At 41.3% G+C, this 13,459-nt stretch overlaps 1 protein-coding gene across 13 annotated transcripts in view; it reads left to right on the top strand.

The window, feature by feature from the left end:
• Positions 1-8,498, top strand: part of TPM1 (tropomyosin 1) — a 37,362-nt gene extending 28,864 nt beyond the window's left edge. For 7 of the 13 annotated variants that reach the window (XM_029064544.1, XM_029064550.1, XM_029064549.1 and 4 more), the window contains one exon: positions 7,598-8,498. In XM_029064544.1, coding sequence (XP_028920377.1) covers positions 7,598-7,680 — 83 coding nt within the window. In that variant the 3' untranslated portion in view covers positions 7,681-8,498. The other 6 variants (XM_029064542.2, XM_029064545.2, XM_029064543.2 and 3 more) reach the window with 3 other exon arrangements.
• Positions 8,499-13,459: the final 4,961 nt, after the last annotated feature.

The following is a 13,459-nucleotide window of genomic DNA, read 5'->3' as shown; positions in this document are numbered from 1 at the left end:
AAACTATACAAAAAATCCTACTTCTAAACAGAGAAGTCAGTTAAAAGCCAGGTTGCCGAGAGGCAAAAGATGTGCCATCATCTGACATGATTTTGCTTGTGATGCTACAAATTTATGGACCGACTGTTCAGTAAACTAAAATTTCTAGACAGTGATCGACCTGCAGCCACCCGGCCTCCTGTAATTCTATTTTTTGTGCATGTCTATTTTTTGTGTCAGATGTTCGGATGTTGGAGGAACTCTCTTTCCCTCCCCCATCTAGATGACAGCCTCAGTGAGGTTTTGCTGGAAGGGGCTATTTTTGTTCCCCTTTTGCATATTTTGTTAGAGCCTCCAATGTGGATTGTATTTATTTCTTTAGGGGAGGAGTAAAGCCGCCAGTCAGAAGTAGTTTTCATTTTTACTAACAAATTTTCATGGAATTCCTACAATGGCTTGCTGTGATTTAACAATGTTTTATGGTACTTAACGTTTATTTCAGCAATACCAAGGCTTATCATGGCTAACAATACCATAACATAGTGCTTTATAAGCTCCTTACCTTTATAAGTACCATAGAATTTGGAACAGGACCTACCTATTCTAGTTGATGTTTCTATGACGGTGTCAAATGATTATGTCCGTTTTGATTATGTTTATCACTTATTCTAAAATCAACCTGGAAAAGCCAGGGCGTGGGTCCTGTGTGAATGGAATTAAACAACTCCACGGATCTTCCGACTTCTGTCCCTGTACTAAAGGGCGGTGTGGTTTAGGGCATTTATGTAAATCCTGTCACAGGAGTGGCAGGTGATTTGCCTGGTAGTAATTGTGCATGCTGAGTTCTTTTGCTGCTGTAGCTGCTTCTGTATATTTTTCCATTGTGCCACTTTCCTTTTTTCCACCTTTTATCTTCATGCAGATAAATTTCTTTGCTTCACCTCTCCCAAGATACCTTCATCAAGCTGGATGTGTTCCACCTTTTTGAGCTCTGCAGTTTTTCTTGGGTTCATTGTCCTGTCCTTCGACTGACCTTGATCCTTTTCCCCTTTTAGCAACCCCATCTCAGGGCCTGGCTCTAATCGTGCCTTCTATTGTACAGAAGCTCTTTCTCTGGATGTAAAATAAACACCCTGGTGTGTAAGCTGTATCTGTTTTGCTATTCCTTTACCTCCTATTTATTGAAGTAACCATTTGAAACATTGAATAAATTTACGTATCTGCTTCTTGCTACAAGGGGTTTATTTTTGGCTGCCAGCTTTCTTTTTCCCCTTTCCTGAACATTTTGATTTAACCCTCAAAAATACAAAAATCTGGATGAGCATAACTATTACGGTGCTGATGGGAGTGGTCCAGTATGGAGCTGGAAAGCAGACAGAACTTGTTTGGAATAAAAACAGCAGTATGGAGGCTATATTCAACATGGTGCACGGAACTCTCCAACAGAGTTAGAGGTGAACTCACACAAACTCAGAGTTTGTGACTGGCATGCTCATTGCCCCACTTTTTCTGTAAATCTAAAAGTTTAAGAATGCATGCTTCAAAGGTTTGAGTAGTCCCAACAAAGGAATTCAATGGCCAAGGCTAGACGCTGATTTATTTATTTTTTTCTCCTAAAAATTAAAAACTTTTTTTCCTCCTTAAAAGCAAAAAAAAAAACTGTTGGAGAAATGCAGCTGGATATATTCTCACTGAGCCTACTCTTTGATTTTTCTAAATATGTAGTTATTGACTTAAAAGAAAGATTAATTTTAAGCGGATATCTGCAGTACTGATGATACAGTATGAATTTTGTCTTCAAACGGAGGTCACATTCACTCTAGCATTATTTCAAACTTTGGCATTTTTCAAAGTATTGACACCAGATTCTCACTTTTTAGATTGAAACTCATTAAAATAGATGGGACAAAATTGTCATGTCCCTCCCCGCCCCCGTCATGAGCAACTGTTGAGTCACTCTTATCCTCCTTTATCTTTTTGCCCCAACTTCCAGCGCATTAAATTTAGCAGTTTGAAAAAGAAACTTCTTATTAATTGTCGACTGTTTCAATTTTCCTCACCCCGCTAAGTATAACTCTTTCCCAACTTGTTTTTAGAAGGCTGTTGCCATGAACAAAACTCTTTTTAAAAATCTTCTGTCTTTTTCATGAATCTAAATATCCCTTTCCATCCTACTTTAATTCATTAATAGCAGCATAATTTTGGAAATCCATGAGGTAGCTGACGATAAAGTGCAAAACCTTATAGAATTGTAAGTGTAACTTGTAGTCATTTGTGTAAAAATACTCTTGCAGGTTTTTATTAATTGTAGAATCAGTACATTTTTATCCAGAGCTTTTATATCTTTTCAAATTTAGGGGCCCCAAATATTAATTTTAAAGGCGATCTGTTCAGGAAAATTTAGTTTCTCAACACACAATGTTCAACCTTATGCAATGTAATAATGCTTATGGTATTGATTAAGTAAGAGGTTCAAGATAATCAAGGTTGGACACAGCCCTTTCCCATATGGGACTCACAGCCTTAGGTAAGGGAGAACAGCTACTTTCTCCTCATTTTACAGATGATGAAATTGAAGCACAGAGAAGTCAAGTGTCTTGCCCAAGGTCACACAGTGGGCAAGAAATGGAGTTGGGATTAGAACCCAGGTCCTCTGACTCCCAGGCCCATGCTCTTTCCACAAGGCCACGTTGTTGTTAACTTGGGACAGTGGTCTACCAAGTGCACTCTTCTGTCTCTAACAGTGGCAATTGGATGCTTGGGGGAATGGTATGATAGTTCTCCTCCCTGGCGTCCCTTCCAGTGGGACCATCTGATATCCCTAACTTTACCCCCCTGCGTCCCCAGTTAGACCTCTAGCAACCCATTTTGGGCCTCTCGTCAGTAAATGGTACCCTTCCCTAGCCAACGCTCTGTGCGTGATCCCCTGAATGCTGTCTCTCTTAGTCAAGGCTGGCCCTTGGGTGCATCTGTTTTTAGGAAGCTGATCCCCAGACTCCTTAGCGTTCTCTAGTATTCAGCATCCAGGAGGGGAGGCAAGGCTAAAGAGTTGAAGTGGCCAATGTGGGGGGCAGCCCAAGAATGAGTGGAGCCCAAAATAGCACGTTGAATTGTTTTCCTGGCTTGGCATCAGCCCCCTGGAGAGGAACAGTCCAGGCGTCCGCTCCTTGTATCCATGCCCGGAGGAGCAATCTAAACCAGCTAATTGAGTACCTCTGCTAGAGTGAGCAGAGGGTAGCTCTTTTTGGGTGCCAAGCCCCCAATATTGTCAAAAATAAGAGGACCCTCCTTAGGATTTCTTAACTCCTCTACCATACCCACCCCTATCTGCCATTACGCTTCAGACTTCCTGGGGACCAAAATTCCAGGTTGAGGGGTGAAGACAGAGTCTGAGGCAGCAGAAAGTAGAACAGTTCCCGAAGACTCTTGCTGTTCAGTTTGCCCAAAGCACTTAGAAACTGTAGGTTTCCAAGGGTCCCTCTGGACAAGAACAGGCATTTCAGATTTTTCTGGGAAGCCATGAACAGATGACCATATCGAACCTTTCCTTGCCACGGTAACTGTTCACAGAGGGTGTCCAGAGAAGGCCATGTGGATTCTTCTCCCCGGGAGGAGCTGCTGAATCCACTCTGAGCTTGGACTGAGCTCACTTCTGGTGGATTTTATTACGGTATTTAATAAGATCACCCAGCACTGGGATAGATACAAGATGATCAGACCCTGTCCCATATGAGGCTTATAATCACAGAGAGGTTAAGCCATTGCCCACGGTCACATAGGATGCCAGTGACAGGTCAGGAATTTGCATCTATTTATCCTGATGTTCTGTTGCCTCCCTCATGGACACCTAGGAGCCGAAAGTGAATTCTGACCCTCTTTTGTTACCTCTCCTGACCCCTGGACTCACAAGGTACAGAGATCAACAGCATTGCAGAGACCACCAACACCCACAGCCAGGCTACGGGCTCAGTCAATCATATTTATTGAGTGCTTAAGGTGTGAAGAGCTGTTTACTAAGTGCTTGGGAGAGTACAGAATGACAGAAGCATTCCCTGCCCACAAAGAGCTTACAGTCTAGAGGGACTCCCATTCATGCAAACAAGTTTCATTTTTTCACTTGAAAAGGGAGAGCCTAATTTTCATGACTAAAAATTTCCCGAAAACTGGCACAACTAATTTCGGAGATCTCTAACTGTAGGTAAGGAAAAAAAACTAAATTCCGGAATTGAGTGGCATTCAGAGTTCATGCGCAAAAAGCAGAGTCAGTTCTCAGGCACGGGAACTCCTCTCAGGGGCCGACCTTTGAACCTCTGGCAGACTTACCTCAGCCTGACCGTTGTTGCCAAGGTCACTGCTCCTTCCTTATCCAACCTTTAACTCCCACTCAAATACATAAGTTCTTAGGAGAGGGGAACGCAAGGTATTTCAGAAAGGGAGTGACCAGCTCGGAGTGTTCCAGGAATTTGAACTTGTTTATTTTTCAGGTGTGTAAAGAAAATCCCATTCTCAAGTCAGACAGTTGGGAAGAATTTAGAGTGCTTACTGCATCTTACTATTGAGGCATTCTTTGAGACTTTACAAGTCCCTGTGATGTTCAGTTTTAGAATCCCCAGAGCCCCCAAATCCCTCTTTAATTTTAACAATAATAATAATAATTGTGGTATATAAGTGCCTTTTATGTGCCACACATTGTGCTAAGCACTGGGGTAGATTCCAGATAATCAGGTTGGACGTAGTCACTGTCCAACATGGGGCTCACAGCCTGTGTAAGAGGAAGATCGGGTGTTGAATCTTCATTTTACAAATGACGGAACTGAAGCAACAGAGAAGCTAAGTAACTTGCCCAGGATCACATAGCAGACAAATGGCAATGCTGCAGTTGGAAACCAGGCCCTCTGGCTCTCTGGTCTGTGCTCTTTCCACTAGGCTACACTGCTTCCCCAGTTCAAGCCAATGAATTGCCAGCAGTGTTTTACCTGTATTCATTGAGCACTAAAATTGGCTTCTAACTAAATTTGTCTTTCGAGGGATGGAGAATAACTGATGTCGTTTCCAGTCACCCCCCACTAGTAGATGGTCTTATGAGCTTTGGGGCCAGACTTTGTCACACACAGCCATAATTACCTGGTGGGTGAGCCAACCTTCAACAGTCTAAGCTGCTTCTTCAGCTTAGAGAAGCAGCATGGCTTAGTGGTCAGATCCTGCACCTGGGAGTTAGAAGGTCATGAGTTCTAATCATGGTTCCGCCACTTGTCTGCTGTGTGACTTTGGGCAAGTCATTTCCCTTCCTCATCTGTAAAATGGGGATTGAGGCTGGGAGCCCCATGTGGTACAGGGACTCTGTCTAACCCAATTTGCTTGTATCCACTCCAGCATTCAGTACAGTGCCTGGCACATAGTAAGCCATTTAACACAGGCCACAATTATTTCCATTATTAATTATTATTCAGGAAGATAAGGTCGGAGGGGCCGTCTTCTCTCGGGTTCCCATGCGACAGCCCAAGCCAAATAATTCTTGCCCTCCACTCCAACTCACCCCCCTACCCGTCCGCCCTTCTTGGACTGGAGGTGGTCCCAGTGAGCAGGGGAGAGAGGTTGAGAGAGTAGACGAGTTAAGCAGATGAAGAACTAGAGGAGTGACAGGAAACCCAAGAGGCCTGATTAGAATACCTCCACCTCCCTGAAACTGCTTAAAGAGGAGAAAGCAGAGACCTGGGCGAGCAGAGGAATGTCTGTAGAATCTGAACATTACTTTGTCTGGTCTTGTACAGTCGGTTTGCTAAGATACTGTAAGGAATGTTCATTCTTCTGGCCTGTTTCACACACACACACACACACCCCAAAAAGAAAAACAGTGTCCTAACCCTCTGCCTAGTTCCAGCTTGTCATCCCCACTCTTCTTAAGGATTTTTGTAGGGCTTTTAGTCATCAGCCACACAACGGGTGCCATTGGGGATTTCTAGCTACAGAAGTGTCTGCAGTATGATGGCTTTGTCTATATTAACACCTGCTGAACTGTTTCTCTGGCTAATCTCTGTTCCTTCTGCCTCTCTCTTTCCTCTAAACGGCTTGCTGACCGTGCAGACCAGCTCTACCAACAACTTGAGCAAAACCGCCGTCTAACTAACGAACTAAAGCTGGCCCTGAATGAGGATTAAACTCTAGCGGGAATGAACAGCTTAGTCTTTCTAGCTTAACTCTACAATCCACGAAGGTTGAATTGTAGAAACGGAGCCCCATGTGTTAATCGCAAGAAACCTATTAGTTGATTTTCTGATTAATTCTTGATAAGGCACCTTCATTAGAGGTTGAGTTGACCAGTTCTGGAGCAACAAAAGTGAGAGAAATGAGGCTAAAAGGCAGGTCTTATCTGTCTTTTCCGGTGTCTCTTGGAGCGTTAAAAACCTCTCACTACGATTTTAAATGTAGAGTCTTGCTAACAATAATCCAAATTGAATTGAGGACACCTTCTCATTGTAGGTAGTCCTCTAATTGAAGGGATGCCATAACTGGGATCCGAAATTTATAGGAGTAATTGCAGGAGGAGAGCCGGGTTCTCGGCACCCGAACACCGAAGCCAAAAGTACAGGGGATTCCCAGTTAGTTCATATCTGGGATCCGGGTGCCCTTGTTAGAGTTCTGATACAACGGGCCCAGGTTAGAATAAAGCAGCCCTGGAAACCGGAGCCCGGGTGTAAATCCCTGGTTGATTGACGATAACGTTTGCTTCAGCGTTACAGTGTCGTTGGAATTGGGTGGTGTCAAACCAAGAATGCCAGGCTTACGTAATGTGCTTCCTCTGAGTATTAAGTGAATGTCATATAAGGCTGCATGCAACATAAAACTCTTTCACTGGGGATAAACTGCTTAAGATTTAACTGCAGAGATGGTTTATTTGAAATGTCATGTGAATTTCATTCTCGTTTTCTGCAAGATTGAGTTCTAAGTTTTAATGCCAATTGCAAAATGCTAACAGACGAGTACCTCATTATTAACATTGTCTCCGTTTTATTTGGGGTGATGGATTGGCAGTGGTTTGGGTTGGTAGGTTTTCCGATTCCCACGGCATTTGATTACTGATCCTTAAATATATCGACCTATACGTATTCGGTCTTGCAAATGGAGATGCAACGTATAGCACTTGCTTTGCCCGAAGTTTCTTTTTATTGACGTTCATTGAATCGTATTTATTGAGCGCTTACTGTGTGCAGAGCACTGTACTAAGCACTTGGAAAGTACAAATCGACAACAAATAGAGACAATCCCTACCCAACGTTGCTATGCCCTTTCTTAAGGCCGTGTCAGATTTGGAAAGTAATCGTGTCAATCGACCGGTGGTATTTATTGAGCACTTACTGTGTGCACAGCACTGTACTAAGCATGCACTTGGGAGAGTACAATGCAACAGAGTTGGTAGACACATTCTCTGCTCACAATAAACTTACAATCTAGAAGGGGAGATGGAAAATATAAATAAATGAATGTCTTGGGTCGCATGACTGATGCTAATCATGTAAATGTTTCTTGTGTTTGAGTGGTGTTGCATGCTTTAGCATATAGACAAAAGTTGTGTCTAAAGAGCTACTATTCATGTCTTAATTTTCTAATCCCGTAACAGAGAAAGTGGCACATGCCAAAGAAGAAAACCTTAGTATGCATCAGATGCTGGATCAGACTTTACTGGAGTTAAACAACATGTGAAACCCTCCTTAGCTGCGATCACTTTTTTTTTTTTAAACACCTCCTTGCCATGAAGCCCCTTCAATCTTGTTTTTTATTTAGTTTCACCACTGTCACAGGAAACATTGGCAATATTCCGAACAGGGGTTGGGGAGCCACCAAAAACCGGCAAAAGCCGTACACGGGTTAGGGCGGTGATGGTTTAAATGTGCCATTTCCCTGTGTAATGTTGCCTACACTTTGTAGAGAGTTTAGCAATGCAGAAGGCTTAGTCAGTCCAGAATACTTCACTGAAGCAGAAGGATTTCCACTTTAAGTGCCAACTCTATAGTGAATGAGAAGATTAATGTTAGAAACACAATCAGGTGTGGACTGGTGCTACTCTGAACAAAAGGTACTGATGTTGTCTTTTGTTTGCTACTGTACAACTTAAAACTCTTTCCAGCACAGTAATTTATTTTATCTGAGTTTTATTGAGAAATTTGGACTTTCTGTGCCCTGATTCGAGGGAAAAAAGGATTTGTACGCGACACGGCTATTTTATGACTTCAGTCATTTTCTAACAGCACACCTGCAGCTCATTACAAATTGTAGGACAGCATTTCAAGATGAGTATCCACTTGATTCAGTTTTTCATGTTAAAATGAAAGATTCAACCCATTTAGGGCACTACATAAGCAGGGTAAAATTTAAAATGTTTGTTTGGGGGAGAAGAAAAAAAATTGATATTTGCCTCACTTTATTTTACACACTCTTGCGCAGTTTTTAAAAATTATATAACTATGTAAACATTGTATAATGATATGAAATAAAACGCACATTTTAGGACCTTTTCTAAATTTGGCCTCCCTGTCATTTGTTTGTCTTGTGAATTTATTTGGTGTGGGTGACCTCATATTCACATTTTGTATTATTTCTCTCACTAAAAACACTATTCCACAGTTTAAGAGCCAAAGTGGGTTCCATTTTCTTCTTTTCCAGGGGCAATAGCTCTGCAAACATGAAGTTGTTATGGCAGCAGGAAGTTTCCCTGAAAGTTAAAATAAATAGATGGTGTTCTATAACACAGTCCTGAGGAACTTTGAAGAATGGGAAAATCATAGTAGCCACTGATTCAGTCATTCCAAGACAACACCAGGACTGACATTTTTAATACAAATGCGTATATTATGTCCACCAGTAGTAAAGTGATTTACACTCTCGCCACTCATTTTGCAGTTTACTCCTATAAATTTTACATTTTACGTCAATCAGTTCTATTTATTGAGCACTAACTGTGTGCAGAGCACTGGGCTCAGAGTTCGCAGACATGTTCCTGGCTCACAAGGAGTTACATTCTAGATGGGGAGACATGAAAATAAATGACAAAAATGCCCACAAGGCCCATTTCTTCTTATGCAAAATCTACTTGCACCAACTTGTGGGCATTATTACGTTAGAGCAGACTCATGTTTGAGGAAGACTGTTCCTTAATTCTTCCATTGCATATATATCTAAGATGTATAATGAAAGCATATGTCGTTGGGGAACTGGGGGTAATACTTGTTCTTCTGTAAGGGTGACTATGTAAGCTGTATATAGGTGTGTATGTATGTAAGTCAATCAGTGGTATTTATTGAGTGTTTAATAATAATGTTGGTATTTGTTAAGCGCTTACTATGTGCAGAGCACTGTTCTAAGCGCTGGGGTAAACACAGGGGAATCAGGTTGTCCCACGTGGGGCTCACAGTCTTCATCCCCATTTTACAGATGAGGGAACTGAGGCACAGAGAAGTTAAGTGACTCGCCCACAGTCACACAGCTGACAAGTGGCAGAGCTGGGATTCGAACTCATGAGCCCTGACTCCAAAGCCCGTGCTCTATCCACTGCGCCATGCTGCTTCTCTTTGAGTGTTTACTATGTGCAGAACACTGAACCGAGTGCTTGGGAGAGTACAGTACAACAGAGTTGGTAGACATGTTCCCTGCCCCCATTGAGCTTAGAGTGTAGAGTGAGGATATACAAATGACATGAACATAAAAAATGCTTTTTTCATACTCATACCCAATCTATTATTTTCCATGACTCTGGGCTAATTTACAGAATTTATAACACTATTGTTCCCTGAAAACTGTGTTTAGAGACGCAGCGTGGCTCAGTGGAAAGAGCCCGGGCTTGGGAGTAAAGGGTCAAGTGTTCAAATCCCGGCTCTGCCACTTGTCAGCTGTGTGAATATGGGCAAGTCACTTAACTTCTCTGTGCCTCAGTTACCTCATCTGTAAAATGGGGATTAACTGTGAGCCTCACGTGGGACAATCTCATTACCTTGTATCTACCCCAGCCCTTAGAACAGTGCCCTGCACATAGTAAGCACTTAACAAATACCAACATTATTATTATTATATTATTATTATGGTATTTGTTAAGCACTTACTGTGTGCCAGGCACTGTACTAAGGGGTGGGGTGGATGCAAACAAATTGAGTTGGACACAGTCCCTGTGCCATAAGGAGCTCACAGTCTCGATCCCCATTTTACAGATGAGGTAAGTGAGGCCCAGCGAAGTGAAGTTATTTGCCCAAGGTCAAGTTATAAATCAGAACTAATTCTTCCAAGAACTAAAGCTCTAGAAAGTGGGGATCGGTTCTTGGACCAAAGTCAGATAAATCATTTTTTACAAAAATTATCTTGCATTATATACTCGGGCAATTATAGATAAGATAGCTGCATTAAAGATTTTCCATGAGATCAGAGAGGTTCCACAATGGGGCAGCAGATTTTTACTTAATCAGAAGTGAAATAGACTTAGTGACACTTACCCTAGCCTCTCTCACTCTGTCTTGCCCATCCTCTTTAAATTTTTCTCCTTTTCTGACACTGGCACATATTTTTAAATGGTTTCTCCAATTCTCTGCAACTCTCATGTGCCTCCCTCACCGCCTGTGTCTCAAGACATTGTGTTGCAGTTGTAAAGTTGAAATCGGTGTCTTGTAAGGTCTTTGAGGGCAGGGACTGTGTCTACTTTGTTGTACTCTCCCAAACCCTTAGAACAGTGCTTTCTGCCCACGGTAAACAATCAAGTATTATTGATTTTTTAAATTGAAACAACTCAAAATATATTTGAGTCTCTTTAAAGTTCTACTTTCTCCTCTGATGTGAGGTTCCAGGTATAATCTATATCCTCTCCCTCCACCAGTTTTGTGTTTTGGTTTTTTTAAAAATTTCTGATCACCTATGCCTCTTCTCTGATTCTTCTGTCACGTAGAACCTGGAAGCATCACAAATCAATGTTATTTACTGAGTGCTTACTATGTGCAGAGCACTGTACTAAGTGCTTGGGAAAGTTACAACACAACAGAAGTAGACATTTCCTGCCCATAACAATTAAAGGTGAGCGAGAGATGGGCATTAATATGAATAAATAAGTAACATGATCTGCCCTCTGATTTGGTGCCTCAATATATTCTTCTACAAATCCTTTCTAAATGAAATTAATCAAATTGGAAAGGAAATGTAGGTACCTGAAATATCTATTTGAAAGGGAAAAATGAAAGGCATAACTTAAGGAGTCTTGTTAATATATTTGAAATGCTAAAATAGAGGCATAAATATGGGCTTATTTGCTCTGAAATCCAGGTATAAAACATGTATAATAGCTACTTATTCAAAATATTAAATATCTAACTTATTCAAAGTATGCAAGTATTTCCTTTTATAATTCTCTCTTGCTTGCTTGCTTTGGAACAAGTACTTTCGCAACTGTGAGGGCTCTGTGCCGTCTGGTGAAAAATTTCTTCTTTAAGCCTTTAGTCAGTAGTATTTATTGAACATCTGCTGTGCATAGAGAACTAAGAATAAGTCTTGGGAAGTTGAAAACACTCTCTTGGCCTTCGAGGAATTTACAGTGTAATGGGGCAACCGATACAAAGTGGCTTAGAGTCACAAGTTCTGACTAGCATTCAGGAAAACACACTCTTCAGAACTTCTCAACTAAATGAGGCAGATTTTTGAAATGTTAGAAGCACAATATAGAATTCTTGGCATTCTTTCCAGAACTGGAGACTTGGGATAAAAATTCAAAGTGCCAGGCAATTTGACAAGTGTTCCTTCTCTTATTTATACTTTCTGACATTAAAGAATTTTCAGTTATATGTTTAAAGCAGATGTCATAAATTCTATGTCCAAAAAATGAATATAAAGTCTGTTGAATAGCTGCTAATAAGAGTATGATTTATGCCCCAAACTGACACATGGGCATCATTCCTAAAGGATTAAACTACTTTCAGGATCTGGGAGATTCCTAATTTCTACCTATAACACAATTATGAAAAAGAGCAAATGAAAATGAATAACACTTCTTGAGTTTACCACTGGGGTAAATTCTTGTCTTAGATATATCTTAGACATATATGTCAAAATATGTCTTGGATTTGGCCTACTTTTTTCCTTAGAGATTTTGGAAAAATTCATTCAGTTCCTAAGTCTCTTCCAAACCAGGACTCCAGTGTTGTCTCTCTCTTCCATAACCCTCTCCCCTTCAAAAAATATATTTCATGGTAACACGCCAGATCCCAGCAACTCTCGGGGAACAAGTTGAAGTTGGACACACCATGCACAGTAAGTGTTCTAGATGCCTCCCCTCTATCAGGACTTTCCATCAACCCCTGCCCTAATTTGGGTAGAATGAGAAATAAGCAGTGAGGCCTTCTCAACTTTCAGAATTTGGGGGAAATCATGGTCGTAGCTGCTGCTGCTTGTGGAGCTTTTGTGACAATGGACTCTCATCTTTGAAGGGCCTGAACCTGTTCCTTTAGCCACCATTCCCAATTGCTTTTCTTCTGTCTTTATCCTTGTATTTTACATTGATTTTGTGTTTGCTTCATCTCCTAGGTGTCTGTAGTCAGTCACTGAGAAACAGCGTGACTTAGGGGATAGAACACAGGCCTGAGAGTCAGAAGGACTTGGGTTCTAATTCTGGCTCCATCACTTGTCTGCTTTGTGGCCTTGGGCGAGTGCCTTAACTTCTCTGTGCTTCAGTTGCCTCATCTATAAAATGGGGATTAAGACCATAAACCCTATGTAGGACGTGGACCGTAACCAATCAGATTTGCTTAATACGGTACCTGGCCCATAGTAAGCACTTTAACAAATACTATTAAAAAGTCCTCTTTCCCCTCTTTATTCTTTGGGAATCCCTTGGAAGTCTGTGCTGGTATCTAATTCTCACCGGTGTATTACTTCCCAGTGTTCATTACAGTGCTTTGTACACAAGAAGCTACTTAATAGATAGATACTATGCTACTACTACTGAAAGGAACTACAAAAGAGGAATTAGAGCTTATACGCATCAATAGAAATGCTGCCTTTCTTTCCCCACCACCTTATTTCCCTCCAATATATTCCCTGTCCTCCCTTCCTTCTAGAAAGAACCCATCCCCATATCAAAAATATGTGAATACTGATCTATGGGAGCTATTCTCACATTTGTGTTGGCTTGATAGAAGATTTCTAAGATGATTTTAAAGTCTTTAGAGTTTAGACTCCAGTTTAACAACCTGTCTTGGAAATTCAAGAAAAATCCCCAGGTAAACTTCATTCACAGCAGAAAAATGAAATTATGGAAGAGGTTAAATTGTGCTCTCACAGCTGACTAGTTGTGTTTTTGGGTCCAGATTCCTAAGTTTCCCCTTTTAAGACAGTTAAAAAGACCAGAAGACCACTTGAAAGGCTATTTAGTCCATACCCTTTTCTTAAGCGAGGACTGCAGTTAAACATCCCAGAAACATAGACTAGCACTTTCAACCAAGATGCATGCATTTCA

The sequence above is a fragment of the Ornithorhynchus anatinus genome, chromosome 5 (genome assembly GCF_004115215.2).
Source record: "Ornithorhynchus anatinus isolate Pmale09 chromosome 5, mOrnAna1.pri.v4, whole genome shotgun sequence".
Taxonomy (NCBI): Eukaryota; Metazoa; Chordata; class Mammalia; order Monotremata; family Ornithorhynchidae; genus Ornithorhynchus; species Ornithorhynchus anatinus.
Note: the sequence above shows the minus strand (reverse complement) of the source record. Positions and strands in the feature narration are given on the sequence as shown.